The sequence below is a fragment of the Lagopus muta genome, chromosome Z (assembly GCF_023343835.1).
Source record: "Lagopus muta isolate bLagMut1 chromosome Z, bLagMut1 primary, whole genome shotgun sequence".
Classification (NCBI taxonomy): domain Eukaryota; kingdom Metazoa; phylum Chordata; class Aves; order Galliformes; family Phasianidae; genus Lagopus; species Lagopus muta.
Window position 1 is genome coordinate 9,838,498 of NC_064472.1, and position 21,189 is coordinate 9,859,686.

At 43.6% G+C, this 21,189-nt stretch overlaps 1 protein-coding gene across 4 annotated transcripts in view; it reads left to right on the forward strand.

Moving 5' to 3' along the window:
* Positions 1-21,189, forward strand: part of LOC125686883 (phospholipid-transporting ATPase FetA-like) — a 74,673-nt gene that overhangs the window by 39,886 nt on the left and 13,598 nt on the right. For all 4 annotated transcript variants that reach the window (XM_048931430.1, XM_048931432.1, XM_048931431.1 and 1 more), the window contains 12 exons: positions 87-169; positions 3,352-3,510; positions 4,332-4,420; positions 8,301-8,497; positions 9,949-10,157; positions 12,317-12,360; positions 13,878-14,043; positions 14,474-14,662; positions 15,039-15,154; positions 16,822-16,986; positions 18,747-18,858; positions 19,824-19,929. In XM_048931430.1, the coding sequence (XP_048787387.1) occupies positions 87-169; positions 3,352-3,510; positions 4,332-4,420; positions 8,301-8,497; positions 9,949-10,157; positions 12,317-12,360; positions 13,878-14,043; positions 14,474-14,662; positions 15,039-15,154; positions 16,822-16,986; positions 18,747-18,858; positions 19,824-19,929 (1,635 nt within the window). The remainder of the gene's footprint in view (positions 1-86; positions 170-3,351; positions 3,511-4,331; positions 4,421-8,300; positions 8,498-9,948; positions 10,158-12,316; positions 12,361-13,877; positions 14,044-14,473; positions 14,663-15,038; positions 15,155-16,821; positions 16,987-18,746; positions 18,859-19,823; positions 19,930-21,189) is intronic.

Genomic DNA, 21,189 nt, shown 5'->3' on the forward strand with positions numbered 1-21,189 from the left:
TAGGGAAGGAGGCAGTCCTTAAGGACAGAAGTGACCTTCTGGGACAGATGGTCTCATTCCTTTATGCTTTATGTAATGTGTTACAGTGAAACTAACCTCAAGGTGAAACAGGCACTGACAGTCACTGCTGAGCTTGGAGAAGATCTTCAGAAACTGACAGACTTCAATGGTGAGTTTATGTCGAAATTTGTCTTTTCAAAGAATTTTCTCAAACACTGGAGTCCATGGATTGCCCGAGCATCTCCTTTCCAGGCTACTTCCTGCACAGCACTCCTTTGGTTGTGGTGGCAGGCAAATAGAATGGGCACGTTGCATCTGTACAGCAAATAACAGCAACTTAAAGAACCTCTGTCCTGCCAGCAGTTCTCTATAAATGCCACAGAGGGACCACATTTTAAGGTGTTTATACTCCAGCTGCTGTTAACAGGCAAAGCATCCTTTCTTCACACTGCTTGCATCTCAAATATATAGCAGTAGGAAAAAGGAGCCAGACTTGTTGCAGACAGAATAGTCTGTGCTCATAGATCACCCGTCAGCAGAGAGAGGACAAGGGAACGATGCTTTGCAGAGCCCTACTGGCTTCCATCATTGGGCAGGACTGTAGGAAGTTCGGGGATGGAGAGGAGTGGAGTGAGGGCTGCTGTCCTTGGAACTTCACAGAATGGCCAGGGTTGGAAGGGACCTCAAGGATCATGAACTCCAGCCCCCCTGCCACATGCAGGGCCACCAACCTCCACGTTTAATGCTAAACCAGGCTGCCCAGGGCCCCATCCAACCTGGCCTTGAACACCTCCAAGGACAGGGCATCCACAACCTCTTTGGGCAGCCTGGGCAGTTCCACTAAAACTTCTCAGGGAGTGCAGGCTCTCAGGAAGTGGTGTTAGTTAAAGAGGACAAATAATCTACAGTAAAAATAAATCTCATTGAAATAACCAGACTGTCCCAGGAAAAATGGTGGTGGTGTGGCAGAGTTAGCATGGTGTGGATGATCTTTGGTAGTATCATCCAAATGTAGAGGCTTTCCTTCTGCTTTCTGCACTGAGGTTCTGCGAAGCAACGTGTGTGGTCTCAGCTGAGCAACAGCTCAGAACATTGGGATTTCTCCAATGTGAAGGCCGCGGTTCTGAGTGCTTCAGGTCTTGAGAAATGTGCTTTTGTGGGCGCAGCGAGATGTTTTTTGTCAATAGTCAGGTTGTGCTCTCTGCTGTTTTCCTGGGGAGGATGCAGTGTGTATCCGTTGTTTAGCAAATCCTCCTTCTTACACCATTTTTCAAGCATTTTCTGGGTAGTGCTTATCTAAAGATGCTGCATTCTTGAAACAACATCATTAAAAAATGTTTCAAAGTCTTTTGGAGAATTACAGCTGTTCTATCAAATATTTATTTGTCCTTTAAATCTCTGCTTGTAAATAAAGTGGCCTCTGTTCTGTACTAAAATGAATAGAATGTTTCCCAGGATGATTTGTATTTGGGTGAATACTGGGAAGAGTGCCTGGACTCAGACCCAGTCTTGCATTTCCCTAGCTAACTTCTGCAGAAGTATTTAAATATTTATGCAATTCTTTATCTAATTATTTCTTAAGAAGGAAGAGAGGAAAAGGTTGAGCAGCTAATATAGGCACTCAGTGGAATGCTTAATGTGAGTTATGATGTTTGTTGACACTGTGATGGCTCAGATAAGGAAGATGCTTGAAACATGCTGAACTTTATTTCATTTGGAAACCAGGAGGCAAAAAGGAAGCAATGTTTTTCAGTACCTACCATTTACTGCGTGCAGACTTTGCAGCATTTAAAGTGAAAGGCATTCTGATGTCTGCCTGCTGTTAGCAGGACAGGAGGCACAGAGTCTTAGCGGGGTCATGGTGAGGGCGCTGGGTTTCTCATTCCAGAGTTTCTCACTCTTTTGTGGTTGGGTTCATTCAAATGATTTTGTTCCGATGTCAAAATGTCAGACTCACCCACTCGCTGGGAGAGCAGATTTGGGCATTGACTCACAAGATACTTAAGTCACAACCCAAAACTTGCGTGAGGAGAGGAGCACACCTCTTGGCAAGGATTGTGCCCTGGTCTTGGTTCACCGAAGTTGTGTTGTGTTTTGGGTTACACTGCAGAGCCTCTGTTTCCCTTGTGCTTTTTGTGGAGCGTGAGGGCTGCCACGAGACACGTGTGGTGACTATAGGAGTTAGAGGCTAGGGAGGGCAGGTCTGATTCTTCTTGGATCAACCGGAGCATGAAACGGCATCGCTAGCAATGATGTCTCATAGAACTGCCTAATTGCTTCTTCCTTGGAATTTGGTGATTTCCCTGCCCTACAGCAGAATGGCTTTTCCACGATGAGAACATCTTTTCCTTAGTTTTAAATTTTAAGCAGTGGAGTCCACCACAATACTCACATCTCTGCATTTCCCCTGAAACCTCTTAATCTGGTGTCTTTGTATCTGAAAACAGCTGGAAAAACTGTATTCTCTGCAAATGCTCGTCCTCGTGTAGAGATTTGCAGCCTGTGATCAAAAGAACTTCAGCATTTCTGCTGATTATCCGAACAGACTGAACTCTTGGAGTCTCTTTCTGTAAGGTCTATTTATGTTTCCCAGTTCCTTCCAACATGTTCACAGGGCTCTGCTTTGAATCTTCAGATGCTGGCTGTTAGGTCAATTTAAATAATAATTTTTATACCAAATTATCTGTATTTACAGTTCTACATTAACATGTTCTCTTACAAAGTATGAAAGTGTGAAAGTATAGAAACAGGTTCTCCAGAGTGTCAGCTGCATGGCCAAAGGGAGCAGCATCTCTTTCAAGTGTGAGCATGTCTTAAGGTATAAAACAGATAAAATTAAAAACCACTGAACAAAGACACCTCAATTAATTACTCTCTTGCAGCCTTCAGGCAATGATTTTCTTGCTTGGGCTCATGCAATTTTAAAGAAAATGGAGCAGGAATTGTGTAAGGTCAGCACTGCTGTCTAGAATTACCCATTGACATCCTACCATGACAATCTTGCTGCGGAAGGATTAGAAGTATGTTGCTTGTTCAACATTTCTTCTCACCCACAAAAGAGAGTGGAAACTTAGTTTTGGATTGTAGTAACACAGAATTACCATCTCTAAAATCTAAGATAAATCCAAATTTGCTGTGGCCTTTAGATTATGATATGATACGGGGTGAGCGCAACACCAGTATATATTGGATGAAGGTTAGGAATGATGGGATCAACTAAACTGTGAAATATTTCCTGCCTGGAAACGGCTGAGAATGCAGTATTGATCAAGGTACTTCTAGGCCATGAAGATTCTTAACGTTTTCTTGGTTTGTTTGTTTTTTTTTGTTTTTGTTTTATTTTTATAACAGGTGAAGTCAAATGTGAGGCACCTAACAACAAGCTGGATAATTTCACGGGAACTCTCGCTCTTCGAGGAGAGAAGTATGCCTTGGATAATGAGAAGATGTTGCTGAGGGGCTGTACCATTAGGAACACGGAGTGGTGCTTTGGTCTTGTTATTTATGCTGGTAGGTAGGAAAACCAACAAGTGAATTGCAGAGTGCAGCAGCATTTGTATGGGAGCACATCATACCTAGTAAGGAGAAAGGAACCAAATACTTTCCTCTTTAGAGATAGATTCCTATCAGATAAAAGAATAAAGGCAAAACAATAAATGTGATCCCGTGGTTTAACTTTAGGCTAGGCATTTTGCATACTAAACTGAAATTTTTATAGTGGTCTGTAAGAGAAAAGTGATTTGCAAATATTACATTACAGCATCCCATTCCATCTTAATAAAATGTATTTATGGGCAGAACTAGTGTTTTATTTCTGAAATGTGTGCAGCAAAGTGTGTGAGAGAAGTCTTGATCTCTCAGTAAGAAAGAATTTAAACATTCAATTTGTTTAGGAATTACATCTGAGATCTGCCTTTATTGGCCTACTTTAGGCCAATAGGAGCCTTAATTTCCCAAGCTTGTTCAAAATTTTTCATTCTTAAATGTATCTGATTAAAAATCCAACATCATTTTTATATGATTTCAAGCCATATTGAATATCATGACCATCAGATGTGTTACTGTAGACTGTTCAACCTATGCTTTTTACAAACACAGACCTTCTATTCTTTCTGTAGTGCTGTAGACTTAGGAGACATGCGTAATATGTCAGTAATAACAGCACAGCATCAGGTATTCGGTGAAAAGTAATTAAACCCAAAGAGAGGATTGGCTGTTGAAGGAAAAGAATGGGATCAAAACACAGAACTAATGGATTAATTAATGAGCTTTACGTGACTCCTCCTTATAACCTAGGGCTTAACACATTCATCAGCGTGTTTCATCTCCAGGGCCGGACACCAAACTGATGCAGAACAGTGGAAGAACAACTTTCAAAAGGACGAGCATCGACCGTCTCATGAATGTCCTTGTGCTGATGGTCAGTCTCATTACATTCGTCCAGATGTGTTTATCATTTTCACATGCCCCACGCTTCTTCTGAAGTGCTCCCTCTTCTTTCTGATTTCTTGGCGTCTTTGGTGATATATGCATTGCATTTGGTAACTGAGATTGTTGATCTACATGATGCCAGCTTTTGCTTTATCACACTGGGGTGAACAATGAGACGTGGCTTGTTAATACCAAGAAAGTGGTGTTCTCAGGAGCTGCCGAATCTGAAAGCACTGATCTTACAATGCAGGTGCTCTACACACATAATAAGACAGTCCTAAGTTGAGATTTAAGCTTGTCAGTGTTTTCAACAAACGGCAAACAGTACCAGGCAATGATTCTTTTGCAGACTCTCTCAATACTTTACCACTTGCTTTCAAAGCATATCAGGGAAGGACCACCTTTATCACCACCAAGCTTCGGAGCCTTGCATTCTGATGTTGCTGCACTCAGCATTGCTGGAAGAAAAGCTGTTTTCCTTTGAATGCAAGACTGACTGCTGGCACTGTGAAGTAGTGTCCTGAATATCTACATGTGCATCTTTGCACATATTAAGCAATGCCACAGCACGGAGAGCTGTTCAGGGATCATCTTCAAGCCTTTGGGGCCCTTGTTTAGTGAACATTAAAGACATTCCACTGACTTTACTAACACCCCACCAGTTGCTACCGAGTGAAATCCTCACTTATCATCCTCAGCTCGCTTTCCTTTCTGCTTTCTTCCCTTAGGCTTAAGGGGACAGCGAAAACCAAGCAAGATTTGGGCATCTGACATTGAGAATTTTGCTGGTTTCTGAAAAAACCACACATTTTCAAGGGTGCTCTGTTCTGCTGTTGCTAGAAGGGAACAGGGGATGTGGGGTAGAATTGTGGAAGAGCGGAGGAAGTCTGAATAGAGAACTCAGAATTTAGCATTCGATGAAGGTTTGCCAAATCTGCTTTCGCAAGCCAAGGGTCCCACCCAGAGATTTCAGCCTGTCTGGCCTCTCTTTGAGAATGAGAACAAGATGAGTTTACCTCCTGGCTCCATTAAAGAAAAAGAAAAAAGAAAAAAAGAAAGAGCAAGTTGCAGTGGATTGCATCAGCCTCTGCCTGCGTTTTCGGGCACTGGTGGAGCCAAGTGTGTATTTTTCTCCTTCATGCACTTTTAAGGCACCTAGCATTTTGGTGTCTGAGTGCAGCTCTGCCCTGTCCCACATGGCCAGCAATGTGGCCTCGGGTCCTTCCAGCTCTCCATGTGGCCAAAGGTTGCAAAGCATAGTCATAAAAAGAGGCAGTGTGTTGCACTCCCGAGTTTGGAAATACAGAGCAGCCGCAGCTTGTGGTAAATGCCTCATTTTAAGCTTAATGAAACTCCTTCTGCGTTAACACTGGCAAAGGCATTTTGTGTTTAATTGTCTGTAAAACTTCCAGGGACAAGTCAGTTTTTTTGGCAAGGCGTGACAAAGGAGTTATGGTTCAGTGCTGCCCTGGTCTGTCCCTACAGGGGTTAATTGGGAGTGAACCTTTCCAGATGGAAACCATCACTGTGCGTTCATGTTTGGGAACATTTCTCTCTGCAAGGCTCTTTGGCAGCACAGGGCAGAAATCAGCAAGAAAGGAACATTTATCGGGATCTCAGAGAGATGACAATGTTCCTCGTCCAATAGGGGATGCTACTGTCAGTACCAGGAATCTGTTTTTCCCCCAAAACTTGCTTTTTTATAGGTTTGGGGAGGCACATTTTGGGAGAAATACAGCTGTCAGCTTCATCGCTAAGCGCCTTATTGCTTCAACACAGAGCAAAACTCGAAGTGCCAGCAAAGAAACCCAGACTGTTCTAATGCACTGTCTGGCAGGAAATGTCTGTCAGAAGTCAGCTCCTCCCTCCACAAATCCCACTCAGTCCTGCAGAGCATTCATCAGGCGTTGTGTAGTCTGCTCATGGTGGGAAGCCTTCAGCTGCGATAGGTTTGCTCTCTTCCAGCTTTTCCAGAGTGGTGGTAATGACGCCAACACTGACCACAGTTGTTTGTTTGGCTTTTCTAATTATTTTATAGCAGACAAGGTCTGCAGTGAGAAGTCGTACTTTTTACTCGACCGACAGAAATACGTATGAAAATGGATGGGCTTGTGTGTTTTCTCCATCTGTTGGTTCAATAGAGGGCATTACCCATTCCTGAGTCATCCCTCTCACAAACCCTTAGACCGCTGTTATTGCAACAGCTCAAAATAAAGTCTGTTTTTAGTGGCTGTCACCGAGGCTTAAAAACACCACACCACATTCCTTACTAGCAGCAATATTGTCTCCATTTCACCAGTGGAGTAATATACTGGGCTTCCCACAGCTAAACAGAAAGCCTGCTCTGTTGTGGGAAACAAATGTGCCTCCTGAATCCAGCACAATACCTTTATTAATTAAAATCCCCCCTTAGTATCTTGTTGGTATCGAATCTGAAGATGGTTGGGCATGAACTTTTAACCAAGTGACTCAGATCATTCCATAAAAATATCATTCCTCCCCTCATAGACTACTTAGTAATGCAAACATCTGCTTTACCCGCAGTTCCTATATTTGTATCTCACTAACTGTTTAGAAAAAAGTTGATTACTCCTGTAGTAAGATTATTACTGGTTGGCTTTACAGTGTCCCAGTGTTCTGGTAGTTCATCCCTAACGGCCATACGTGCAGGAGATGGTTTTTAACAGCACAGTTGATTCTGTATCTTCACACTCCTGTTAGGATGGTGGGTGTTTCAAGGAGAATCCAGTATCAATGGAATTTCTTTTAGTATCATTTATCTAGGAATAATGTCATGCTAGCTTCTGTTTCTTTACCACAGTCACACTGTTTCAGCTTCCAAATATTGTAATTATCTTAGCAGATTTTCATTATGTTTTGCAGCTTTCAAAGCATTGTTAAAAATTAACTTGACTCATTAAGGTAATTACTCAGTGAGCTCCTTCAAGCTTTTGGCTTTCAATTACCTGGACCCACTGATTAGAAAATGCTTGTTATTAGCAGATAAAGCAACATATTGTTCCTTATCACAGTAGGTGAACTGTCTTTTCCATCTGCTACATCATATGGGATAGATACATCCTTCTGCTTCATTCCACCATCATTAGTGGAGGGATGTCTGTTGAACAAGACTGCCTTTTCCACACCTATATTTGTGTGTTTACTGTTTTCTTGGTATTTATCTGATTTTTCTTCCCAATTGCTGTTCCCCGGGTTGCTTTAAGCTTCAAGAAGTAGCTTGCTCTAAGTCCAAGGCTACACCTCAGTGTCTGACATTGCTTTTTGTTAGCTCAAAGGAGGTGTAATCAGATTGCAATGGTAGGTACCAAGGCAACAATTAGTTCTGAGTCAGTGACTCTCCTTTAACCATAAGAATAATATCCAGTGCTGAATTCCAACCTGCACAGCGATGGATTTCCTGCATTACAAATTATCCTTACTGATTTTTCAGAAGTTGTGAGGAAAACCTTGACACATCTGGCAAGCAGCCAGAAGAAATCTTTAGGGTGGTTTTATTCTCGAGTGTGCAGCCAGACTTTTAAGGAGCAGCAGCTCAGTGCTCCTCCAGTGAGATTTGATGCTCTACACCCATCTGCCTATGAGCACCCTCTTACAGGTCTGTACTTGGGACATGAATTCCTGTTCGTCTGAAGTCTTGTGAAGCCGAATTGCCAGAGACTCTGCACTGTGTAGTTGTATCTCTGAGATAAAGAGTCAAATTTTTGTCTGTTTGCCTCCTTTACCTCTAAAAACCTTTACCCATCATGCAGACTATCCAACTCCTTTCGATTACGGTCTTTCAATTAAACAGCACGTAATGAATTCCTTGTTTCTAACATGCAGTATCTTTTTTTTTTTTTTTTTTCCAGATCTTTGCATTTTTAGCACTGATGTGTCTTATCCTAGCCATTGGCAATGGCATCTGGGAATCTGATAAGGGCTACAACTTCCAAGTGTATCTGCCCTGGGCAGAAGATGTCACGTCTGCCCCCCTCTCTGCCTTCCTCATGTTCTGGTCGTATGTAATCATCCTAAACACAGTGGTGCCAATTTCTCTCTATGTCAGGTATGTGTCAGATCCTTCTTTCATTTTAGAAAAGTTTTAGCTTTTGGCTGGACAGGGGTTGGAAGTAGATGATTTCTGAGGTCCCTTCCAATCCAAGCCATTCTGTGATACGACATGAATTCAGTCCCAGTGTGGGTGACTCTACACAGCCAGGGCCAGCTCTCTACGCTGTTGCCATCTAGTGAAGACATCTCATAGCCCCTACTTTCTTCACTAGTCAGAACAGGTCCCACGGTTTTAAAAAGAACAGGAGGTTAAAAAAATATATTGTCTTCTTTAGTGAGACCTTTTTTTCTCCATTTGAAGAAGAGGTATAAGTGTAGGATGTGGTGGGAGTGAGGCTGGAAACTTGCTACTACAGGTAGTACCATGCTCTCTCCCCTTTGTACAACCCACTGGAAAAGCTGAATAGCACTTTCTTTACAGTGGCTACAAGGCTCATATGAGGTGTGGGTTGCCAGGTAGGAGTTGAGGTAGGAGTTGTGTGAGTGGACAGTCATTGCCATAGTTTCCAAGAGAACAGTGCTATGTTGGCTATTGCAGATGGGCAAGTGGGGTAGGAAGGGTGGACGTGTTACCTACAAAACCTGGAGGTGGCACTGTTCACTGCCTAGGCTGGTTTGGTTTGTAACTTACCTGATTTGTTGGGGAGAAATGCTTCTGACTGCAGGATGTACTGTTGCTGTGTAATTCACAGAGAACATGTGTGAAAAGTTTGTGTTGCCAATCCACAAGGACAGCTCGTAGCTGCTGGTGCTGCCCTCTCCATGGAGCTTCCAGAGCATGAGCAGTTACACTCAGAGATAAGGGGTTGGAAGTTGCGTTCTTAGACTCCCTTTTGTGTTATCAAATGTAAGGAATTCATCCCGTTCCTGCCCAGTGTGTCATACCAGCGGCGAAGTGGAAATTCATGTTCTGTGTGAGTTGATATTGCTCCATGATTATATTGAGTTACACAATGACTCACTTGTTCTGGTGATCTGAGTTGTTTGTACTCATCTCCAGGCACCACAGTGCAGCTCAGCCCAGAGTCCCTCCAAACACTTCCCCTAAACTGCACCAAATGAAACACCCTGCTGCTGCCTCTGGCACGGCTGTGCTCCATGCACAGCTGCCACTTGTTCACAGCAGGGTTAATGATGAGTTGTGCTGGAGTGAGAGTGAATTTTTGTGGCTTGTCTTAACTCACTGCTCAGCCTAAGGAAAGGATAGCCGCAGCAGAAGCAAGTGCAGGTTTGATACATAAGGGAAAGGAAGCTACTACAAGCCTATTGCATCGTTTCAGTGGGACTTGCTTTAGTATTGCTCACAGCAGTCCATTTAAGGACTACTTGACAAGTATGCCCTGTCATTAACTTCAAAGCTGTCCTCTAATTGCTAATGATAGTGCTAAAGATCTTGTCCTTTAAATCAACGACTCTTTGGTCGCCTTCTCTATCTCTTTTCACCAGTGTAGAGATTATACGTTTGGGTAACAGTTTCTACATCGACTGGGACCGCAAGATGTATTACCCCCTGAATGACACACCAGCTCAGGCCCGCACCACTACACTCAATGAAGAGCTGGGGCAGATCAAGTACATCTTCTCAGACAAAACAGGAACTCTCACTCAGAACATCATGTGTTTCAACAAGTGCTCCATCAATGGCAAATCCTATGGTATGTTAACCATTGCTCTTATTCTCTGGGTTTCACACCTCTCAGTTAACAGAGACTAAATATGACATCTTGAAGAGTGTTTTGTAAGAAGCTGTAATGGTCAGATATACAAGGACAGTCCTGATATTGCATTATTTGTGTATCTTACTATGATTTTCCTGTCTGTTGTTTCCTTTGCTTCCCCCTTTTGCCATCCCTTGGCCTCCTTTTGACCTACCTATGGGGTAGGAACCCCATAATCCACCCAGAGAAAGAACTTGCACTTTATTACTATGTTCACTCATTGATCCGAGTTCTACTACATCTATACCCAAATTTATTCTTTTTCTGATATCACTGCCTATATGATCTCAGCCCTTTGTGATGTTATTGATATGGTTACCCAAGTATTGATAGCTTTGTAAAACTCTTATTTCCTAAAAGGCACCCAGTCCTCCCTTCCAACTATATGTGGAGCCCAGCTGTTCCTCACATACTCACTCTTACCCACCTGTGAAATGAGCTGTTCCTCATGGTGGTATATTGTCAACTACTCACAGTGTTATCTCTCACACTTAGCAATTTCTTACATACTGAGCACTGGCTTTATACATCCTATTCAGGTAGTTCGCCCTTCAGCCCGTGCCAATGGTATGGCCATTCATCTGCATCCTAACTTATTTAGCCTACCAGGAGAAAGAAAAGTTTGTAGAGAGTTAGAAAAAATGGGAAACAATGGTTGTTAGCACCATTAGATGACAACAGTCATTGACAGGCTCCTTCATTGCATAGCCACAGGCAGTTTTCTTCATCCACATCTAGAGGTGCTAGCAATTCACATACTGACTAATTGATTAACATCATTAGTCTTCCCCGGAGAAATTAGTCACATCTTATTTGTAGATTGATGCTTGTGTTGCCTGTATCAGACCTACTGATGAACGAGTGCGCCAAAAAGCTTGTGCTTCTTTCTCAGTGCTATCCGTTGGCCTGGACGAAGGAGTAACTTCTTCCTATAAATCTTGCTTGGCGTATATTTGGATGACACAGTGCTACTACCCAGCCTTAGTGCTGCCATTTGAAAATATTCTGCCTGCTAATTCGTGGCCATGGTTGTACTATACATATTAGTCATGGAACCAGGCCAAACTGACCAGTAAACCGCTGACATTCATATGTCCTCTTGTTGAGTTTTCTGCTCAAGAAATGAATGAGAAGTAGACAGAAAGAAGGCAGTCTATCCTTTCCCCTCCACTCCTCCTACCCCAAACGCTTAGCTGTTTCTCCAGCATACTTTGGATTTTACACTTGGAGCGAGCCATGCCAGAAAAAAGGATGCATTGGTTCTGCTGCCAGGGAGGATACTCTGTAGGCTTAGGCTTGCCATTAAGGAGGAGATGTCTAATAGCCTTTTGATTATAGTTCCCATTGGGATCAACTGCTGTACAGTTCTCAGGAGAGATGGCTTCTGAGTTTCTTTCTCAACCTCAGGGTTTTTGTGAGGGAGTAGCAGTACCTTGAATTGATTGTAGCTGCAGTTGAGTTTGGATCTGTCAAATATGTAGTTTTCTGTGTTTCAGTCCTATTTCAAAAAGTATTGAATCTGGATGGCCTGGGCACAGCCTGCAGCTTCCTAGATGTTCTTGTCCAGACAGAAGTTTCAGTAAGGAAACTCCTGTAGCTAGAAGGGAGATGTCATTCATTTCTCTGACCAGATCATCAGTGCAGTGAAAATACCATCTATGTGTGGGAAGAAGGGGCTTTGGCACAAACTGCTCTTTGCTCAGGGACTGCTGCAAAACATGACCCAAGAGCTGGATTTTGTTCCAAGATATTTTCCATTCCAAAGGAAAGATGCAAGAGAAATCTCCTGAAAGCACCGTCTTAACACTGTCACTTCTGAGCAGAAATTCTTCTTTACCCAAATTGCAGACAACTTTATGATCGCTGCTTCGAGTTTTAAGCTGATCTCTGGATTTTGTCATGGATTAGTATAGGATCTGATCAGTATGAATCACCAGTCTCCACTCCACATGTCAATATATTTGTGTTTATTGAAACTTTTAAATTTGGCACTAGCTTCAAAACGCTTCTGTCTTTTTTTTTTTTTTTGGTAGAGAAGCTCAGAGATTGCAGTTATCTGGAGTTTATGGGATAATGTCAGTCTTTCTTGCTTGCAGGTGATGTGTATGATCAGTCTGGTCAGCGGGTAGAAATAAACGAGGTAAGTGCTCAAGAGCTAGCAGATCCTCTGCTTTCCGTGAACCATGCAGAGGTGTCCATCGACACATCTCACCCAGGCTTAGCTCGTACTCATGTTCCTCCTTATCCTAACAGCAATGCGGTGCATTATTAAGGGCATCAGAGGCTTGTCATAATTGCATTCCCTTCTAGTAGGCCTGCTTTAAACTTGCAGGATGGGCAGCACTGTTCCCTCAGCTTCGTGTGGCATCCTACTGCATGCACAGCTCCTCTGGACACTTGGGTACTGATAGTGATTGGAAACTTGGACACTGTTGGGTACTGTTATCCTTAGCAATGAATTAAAGTTCTGGCTGGGAATCAGGGAGTTCAGTTCATGTCCTTAAAAAGGTCACTTTCAAATTTCCCTAGGGTCTGAACATTGGAGAGCGTGAAAATGAGTGACTTCTTCATTTTCTCCAGCCTCTGCTTGCTGGTACAAACCCCCATATTGGATTTCACTGCCTAAAATGTCTGAAAACTGCATGCAATAATCCAATAAACAAATGGCAAAGCAGTGATTAAAATCCCACTCCTCATCCCTGTGATTCATTTCTAGACCATTTAGAACTTGAACTGAAATTGGCTCTTTGCTCTGAGTGCTGTCAGAGGTGCCACCATCCTGCCCTGCTTCAAGCAGCAGAATGCCCCAGAATTGCTGGGGTAGAGATGCTGGTCTGCTCCCAGCCAGCCACCCAGCAGCAGCGTCCTGTGGGATGAGAGGCTGATGCCCACACACCTACAGTGCTGGAGTGTTTGGACCTTGCACAAGTCAGCGGAGGTGGGAGGGCTGTGTTCTTATGGTGTAAGTGCAGAATGTCAGCTGGTGCAGGTCAGGGTGACTCCCATCCCGGAAACTCTGAGCTCACTGGGGGTGGGATGAGAGTGGGGATCGTGCTGGTCAGGCTCTGCCAAACATTCCTCCAGGACACTTCATCCTGTTTTCCACTGTGATCTTCTGTGCTTGGAGGCTCCTGTTTTCAGACAGTTTTCAAACAGTAAGAGTAGGCAGTGCCCACAGGGCTGAACCTTTACATCACTCATCTGCCATCTTTTTCCATATCAGTTTTTTTTTACTTGCTTTTAGGAGGATGGAGAGCAAAGCCTTTTGAATTATTTTAAATTGAGCCTCCACGTGCCCATGTCCCAGACAACCATTGAAATCTGGATGATGCTTTCAAGAAGCTGTGTTTTGAGGGCACACGCTTCTGTACTGTAGAAATCCTTCAGCGAGGTTCCTGATGGAGTACTTGCTGCAGTACAGGGAGGCATCTTTTTAGATAACCATGCTGTCAGCCCAGGTGCTGCTCTGAACAGTACTGGTGTGCCTGTCCTCTCCTGTGACTAAGTAGCTTTCTGGACCTCCCACTTAGCATCACTGTGTCATGAGCAGCTCTGCAAGAGAGAGATCTCTGTAAATGTAAGAGGATGGGGTAGGCGGGCACTGGTTGTACATGTATATGAGAACTCAATAGATAACACTAATCCATATTTTTACAGAACACAGAGAAGGTTGACTTCTCCTACAACCAATTGGCTGACCCTAAGTTTGCCTTCTATGACCACAGCCTGGTCGAAGCTGTGAAGCTGAATGATGCCCCAACACACAGGTTCTTCCGGCTGCTCTCCCTTTGTCACACTGTCATGCCTGAAGAGAAGAAGGAAGGTGAGGACTGGCAAAGGCAGCAGCTGAAGTGATTGTGCCCATCATTTATGACTGTGGTTAAGATGGGATTACTGTAACTGGAGTGCAGAAGTTGTAGGTGCCACAGCTTCCCTCAGATGGGAGATGGTTTGAACCACTCTTCTCTACTTCACACATAGTTTTCTAGCCTTAATGATTCTGTGATTCTGTACCACCCCTGGAGGTGTTCAAGAAATGTGGAGATGTGGTACTTGGGAGCATTGTTTAATGTGCAACACTGATCACTGGTGAACAGGTGGACTAGATGATTGCAGAGGTTTCTTCCAACTTTAATGATCCTATCATTCTATCATTCTAGTTAATTGCTACCAAAAAAAAAAAAAAAAAAAAAGTATTTATTTAGTTCAGAAACAGGGCAGAAGTCACATTACCTTCTTTTCTTGCATGGCAGGTAACTTGGTGTACCAGGCCCAATCTCCCGATGAGGGAGCCCTCGTCACTGCTGCCAGAAACTTTGGATTTGTGTTCCGGGCTCGCACACCAGAGACCATCACTGTTGTGGAAATGGGAGAAACAAAAATCTACAAACTTCTGGCTATTCTTGATTTCAATAATGTCCGCAAACGAATGTCTGTTATTGGTATGTATGTTCTCTTGGCTCCTTTCTTCCTTCCTGGGATTTTAGGTTTATGAGAACCTTCACTGGCACCAGAACAATTTGTTCTTGATGTGTGAATATAGATGTCCTACCTGAATTTCAGGTTGTTAGGACCATATTGTCTTAACAGAGAATCTGCTCAGACCAGTGTTCAACCTCTAAAGCTGAGTGTAGTTACGCTCTCTTCTGTTCTAAGCAAGTTCGTCTTGAACTTGCTTAGTCTTGAAGTTCGTCCTGGGATTCTGCCAACATTTGGTAGAGTTTGGACACCTGTAAAAACATTTGTTCTGATACAAGTGCTATGAATCCCACCTGGTTCAGCCTGAGATGTGAAGAATTTTTGTCCTCTTCCTTCTAGTGCGCAGTCCAGAAGGTGACTTGACTTTGTACTGCAAGGGGGCTGACACCATTCTTTATGAACTGCTTCATTCATCCTGTGAGTCTCTCAAGGAGGAGACCACAGAACACCTGAATGTAAGTGTTTCCTTCTTCATTGAATCTCTGCATTTGGTGGTTGCATTTTCTCCAGGTATGAAAATGTGATTTGTATTAAACAAAAAAATAGATTTCAGAAGCAGCACCCAAACAAGAAGTATATATAGATATATAAAAACATATTTTTTTTTCATGGAGATTGAAGAGAGAAATTAACTAATGAAGCCTTTGATACCAAATTAGGCATCACAGGTGCTATTTAAACTGCTCTGTATTATCTGAGGCATCATGACATGGATGTCAAATACAGGTTACAACATTCACAACAGTTATACTCCTCTAGAGAAGGAGGGAGAAGCCAGGCAGGATAGGTGGAACTTGTGATCCTGTGGAGGATACGTCCCTTTTTGTGGCAGCAGTGTTGGAACTAGATGGTGCTTAGCATCCCTCCAACCCAAACCATCTAATGATTCTCCCACATCGTACAGAACAGAATGGAAAATGCAGCTCTCAAACTTGTGGATATTTATATGGTTGAGCTGTAGTCTCATCCACTCATCAAGTGGATGATCTGGCCAACATTTACTTTGCCTTGTGATACTAACTCCAGCTGATACAGAGCAGAGCACAAGATAACAGAATATTTTGCCGGGGGTGTGGAACAATTGCACAAACATCTCTGCTCACTGCCTGAGGAGGAATGTGGTGGATGAAGAAGTCAGAGTGCAGGGAGATGGGTTGTGATTGTGGTGTATCTGTAAGGAGGTTGTGATGAGGTGGGGGTTGGCCTCTTCCTCCAGGTAACAGCAGTAGGATGAGATGCAATGGCCTTAGATTGCACCAGGGAAGGTTGAGGTTGGATACTAGGAAAACGTCTCTGAAAGAGTAGTGAGGCGCTGGAACACTGCGCACCGAGGTGGTGGAGTTCTGTTCCTGGGGGTGTTCAAGAGTGGTGGAGATGTCATTCTTAGGGTTTAGTGGGCAACGTTGGTGATAGGTCAGATACTGAACTAGAAGATCTTAGAGGTCTATTCCAACTTCAATGATTCTATGATTCTGTCATTCTGTCCCTGATGCACTTCTACTTCAAGCTTGTACTTATGGAATCCCAAAGGAGAAAGAAAGTGAATGTCCTGTTTTGGGGGTAAACTTCAGTTTGTGTAAAGAGGAACCAGCTTTATCAGGGGGTTGGACTCAGTGATCTCTAAAGGGCCCTTCCAACCTCTTCAATTCGGTATGTGACTCTGTGGTCTGCAGAAGGCAGACTTACAAGATCTTCCTGAGATGTCATGACTGTGCCCTCACTGTGCACTTAAACCCACCACTGGACACGTTGAGCACAGCTCTGAAATTTAAGGGTGAGTTCAGAGTGTCTGATTTAAGTCTCGCTACTCTGAACCACATGTTGAAAAATGGGGTCCCAGGAAACAAGAGCCTGGTTGATGTAAAGGTCAAAGCCAGAAAGTTGGAAAGGATTTTGTTTTTTTTTTTTTCTTTGCAAGGATTGTGGACAGCAACGTAAAATGTTTTTAAACATTTTGTAGACTTGTACATTTGTAGACTCAGGTGTGGGTTTTCACCCTTCCTCTGCAGACATTAGGTAAGAAGTTTTCACAAATAGCTCCTTGCTTTCAAAGAGTCCTCTGCAAAGCAGAGCAAGGAAACTGTTCTCCCTTGACCTCTTCTGCCCCACCACTGTCTCGCAGGAGTTTGCTGGGGAAGGTTTGAGGACACTCGTCGTGGCTTATAAGAACTTGGATGAAGAATACTTTCAGGACTGGATCAAGCGTCACCACGAAGCAAGCACCTCCTTGGAAGGACGGGAAGACAAACTGTCAGAGATATATGAAGAGATCGAAAAAGATCTAGTGGTTGGTATTTCATGGAAACTGGGCCAATGTCTGGGGGAGGCAGTGAGGATAGTGGTTTGTCAATAGACACTTCAGTATGACTTCAGTAAACACTGCGCTGCAAACAGCTCAGTGGGTTGCTTGACAGGAGCAGTTTGAAATATGGCAGTGCTGGGTTTTCACTGGCACCTCCGTGCGGAGCCAGCAATGGGGTGTCAGCCACCAGTGCCTGGGAATGGTTTTATTTTATCTCACGTGGGTGTCGGAGTAGCTTTCTCGTGATGAAGTGACATAGCAGAGCCTAAGGGAGGTGGCAGGGACACAAATATTTCATAGCTCTCCTTTGTGCTTGCAAATGGCTGATCTATTTATTTTCCTCTCTTTGAAATGGCAGGCAGTGAGTAATCCCCAGGTCCTGCTCCATTTCAGAGAGAGCATCGCCTTTGTTCTCACAGCCTTGGGCAGGATGGGGGATGATGTCCGTGAAGATGTTTGTGTCAATCTGAAGCAGAGCTGAACTGTGATCTTTAAGTCATTCTTTTCTCCATGAGTGTTGTTGCAGCCCTGGGGTTTGCCTGTGTTTTACAGACATGAATAATGAATGAAAAGAATGTGTGGTGTCTGAGGGGAAACAATTCAGCTTTTGCACTCATAGCAGTGTTTTTCTGAGATCTGGGAAATCTGGGGAGCTGCACTGTTGCTCTTTCCATTAGCTTTATGCTCAGGACACTGCAAGAGCTGGGAAGAAGTAAGTGTAAGCCTGGAAGAAACTGACCTCTAGAAGCTGCATAGCCTGTGGGGCAGAGCCTGCTGCCCTCCTGATCTCAGTAGAGTAGTGGAAAACATGAATCCTCCAGCCCAGAGTGTGCAAATGCAGCATGGGGTATGTTCAGAGCAGGGAAGTCAGGGAGCCAGATGCTTTGCAACTCAGGATGATGAAGCTCACGGCCTGAATAAACTAGTAGTCCTTGTGGAGGACAGAGTAGTCCTTGTGGAGGTCCAAGGCTCACAGGTGGAACACCAGATCCTTCTCTGTACCCTACACAGGATTGACTTTATCCCCAGAAAGTGCTGCAGGGAGAAATGGAGTGGTGTAAGGGAGCCTGGCTTGTGGTAGAGAATGAGTGCAAGAGAACAGAGTCAGCAACGGAGTAGAAGAGTCTGAATTTAGTCTCCCAAAAACAGGAGGTATGGTAGCAGGTGCCGCTTACGCCTGAAAGAGAGTGAAACCTTCATGTCCCTTTGACAATAGTTTAAAGCCACCAAGTATTTCCAAAACACAGAGAAAATAGTAACTTTAAAATAACAAAGGTCTGTGTCCTGATCAGTTTGAACTTAGTGCTGTGTGGCAGTGAGGAGTAAGGATTGGGATGAATGTGTTGTAGGCTGGAGAAGATGCTTTGCAACAGCTGCAGTATGTCTGGTGCAAGATCTACACTGGAGATTGCGTATGGAAATTTGGGGACAAGAATCCCCAAAAGTCTTCATTCCTGCATTAAATCTCTATCTATTGTGGAGAGGACATGGAAGAACATAGACGTGCTCATGTGTGGCAAATGATTTTTTGCATGTTTGTGATCCAGCTGAGCCTAGAGGGTTACACAGTACAACATTTGCAGGATCAGTACCTTGAACAGTAAATTTGCTGAGGGAGAATGAAAATCAGTGCAACTTTATTTCTGAGTTTCTTTTGTTCTTGCTTGACTACCTGCATGGACATCTAATGCTTTCTCCTGTACTCACAATGGGAAGTCTTAACCTATTCCCTGTTCTCTGTAAAGCTGCTAGGTGCCACAGCGATTGAGGACAAGCTGCAAGATGGGGTCCCACAGACCATTGAGACTCTTGCCAAAGCCAGCATTAAGATATGGGTTCTTACTGGAGACAAGCAAGGTAAGGGGGCTACAGTTTGGGATGCCTCCTTCTCTTTCATTGATGAGATGATTCCACTGGGATCCATATTCTCAACCTTTCTCCTTTGAAAATCTGCACAGAGGGTAAACTTGGAGGGCTTTCTTCAGTGCCAGCAAGGCAAAACTAGTTAGCTGCAATGAGACCAGTTAACTGCAAGAAGTGCCTGTTCCTAAGTCCTGACCTGAAGATGGAAACAGTATGAAGATAGTGTCCTTTGGCAACAGAGAGGTGACAGTGAATGTGTCACCATAATACAGTCTACTGTCTTGCTGAAGAAGGCTAGAAAAGGTTAACTGTAACTTTCAAGAAACTTGAATGCTAAAGCTGGTCTTAGTTCTGTTTCTGGCATTAACATTCTAGGACGAAACTGGAGGAAACAAAAGCTTCTGTAAAATTCATTATGCTGGAAAGAACTGTGAATAGAATCCAGTGAATTATTTTGGAGAAATAATAACCTTGCTGAAACAACGGCATTTCTGGGATGCAAAAAGTGTTTCCAGATCACTTCAACCAAGAAATGAGCAGTGAATTTTTGAGAAAAAAAATGAAGCATTTCATTTTTCATGTTGAGAGTGAAATAAATTTACTTCTGGAAAAAAAACAAAATACTTTTTTCCCCAAGGAGTTTTCTAAATAAAAAGTCTTGATATTCTTCTTCAGCGCTTTGATTTGGGGCTGTGTTTTCCCTTTTAGGGCGGCAATAGAGATAGGGGATGGAAACTTCAGTATCCTGAAAAAAATTTTGGAGGCAACACGAAATGTTTTAGTTGCTCCAAGTGTGTTGACCAAAGGGTATTTCGAGCTTTTTTAGTTTTTCTGTAGATTTCTTTCCTTCTATGGCCTTCTAAAACCCAGCTAGAGACTTGCTACACCCATCTAAGACACAGACTGTAGGTGGGTTTGGAGTACTAAGGTGGGTAATCTCTCCTGCCTTTCTTTCCCAGAGACGGCAGTGAATATCGGTTACTCCTGCAACTTGCTGTATGATGACATGGCAGATGTCTTCGTTATTGAGGGCAGCACTTCTGAGGATGTACTTAATGAGCTCAGGTAAATGGTTGAAATGTACAGCTTCGTTACTGTGCACTGACGATGGAATGGCCAGTTTTTTGTGTTGTTCTCTTTTTTTTGTTGTTCATTGATTTATTTTCCCCTGGATGCTTTACCTGGTGTAGCTCATTTCAGGGGAGCTTGATTAGCTGCCTCCCTGGAAGACTTACCAGATAGACATAGTGTAGAAATCTTCTGTGAGGGTAAACTCTGTAGCTTCTTGTTCCAAGAGTTCAAATCTATATCACTGAATGAGGCAGCAAAGTCAAGCAGTCAGCATCAGTTGACATTGGAGAAGTGATGAGGAGCCACAAAGCCTTTGGCTTCAGGCTTGATCTGTGCTGTTGCTCTACTGCAACTGTTGTTCATTCACATTGTAATCTGTTTGCTTGGATATGATCCTGGTCTGGCATTATCTGGAAATCTGCCTTCCTCCATAGCCTCTTCAGTAGATACATGGAGGAAAACTGGAATTTTTTCAAACCTTTTCTCTTTAAGGAGGTGATTGACAAACAACATGCAAAGAAATTTGGGATCCCTTTGGAATATGGTCTTTTGTGACATTCAGATCAGTTGTTTGACTTCACATCAGCACAGATTTAGAAAATGCTTTGTAGACTTTCATAAGCATATGGGTGATGTGCACAAAAAGCAGCAGCTAAACAATGCATGTTGTGGTAAGGATGCAGGAAAAATGGAACTAAACTAACAAAGGGAAGCTCCAAATTCCTAACATCATAAAGCTGGTTTAGTACATCATATATGTCGTGAGGCCGTGAGGCCTCACCTCGAGTGAGATTGAGACTCGTGAGGCCGCACCTCGAGTACTGTGTCCAGTTTTGGGCCCCTCACTGCAAGAAAGACATTGAGGCCCTGGAACGTGTTCAAAGGAGGGCAACAAAGCTGGTGAGGGGTCTGGAACACAGGGCTGATGAGGAGAGGCTGAAGGAGCTGGGAATGTTCAGCCTGGAGAAGAGGAGGCTCAGGGGAGACCTCACTGCTCTCTATAACTTCCTGAAGGGAGGTTGTAGTGAGCTGGGGGTCGGGCTCTTCTCTCATGTCATTAGTGATAGGACCAGGGGGAATGGTTTCAAGCTACGGCAGGGGAGATTCAGGCTGGACATGAGGAAGTATTACTTTTCAGAAAGGGTGGTCAGCACTGGAATGGATGCCCAGGGAGGTGGTGGAGTCACCGACCCTGGGGGTGTTCAAGGAAAGACTGGATGTTGTGTTGAGGGACATGGTTTAGTGGGAGCTATT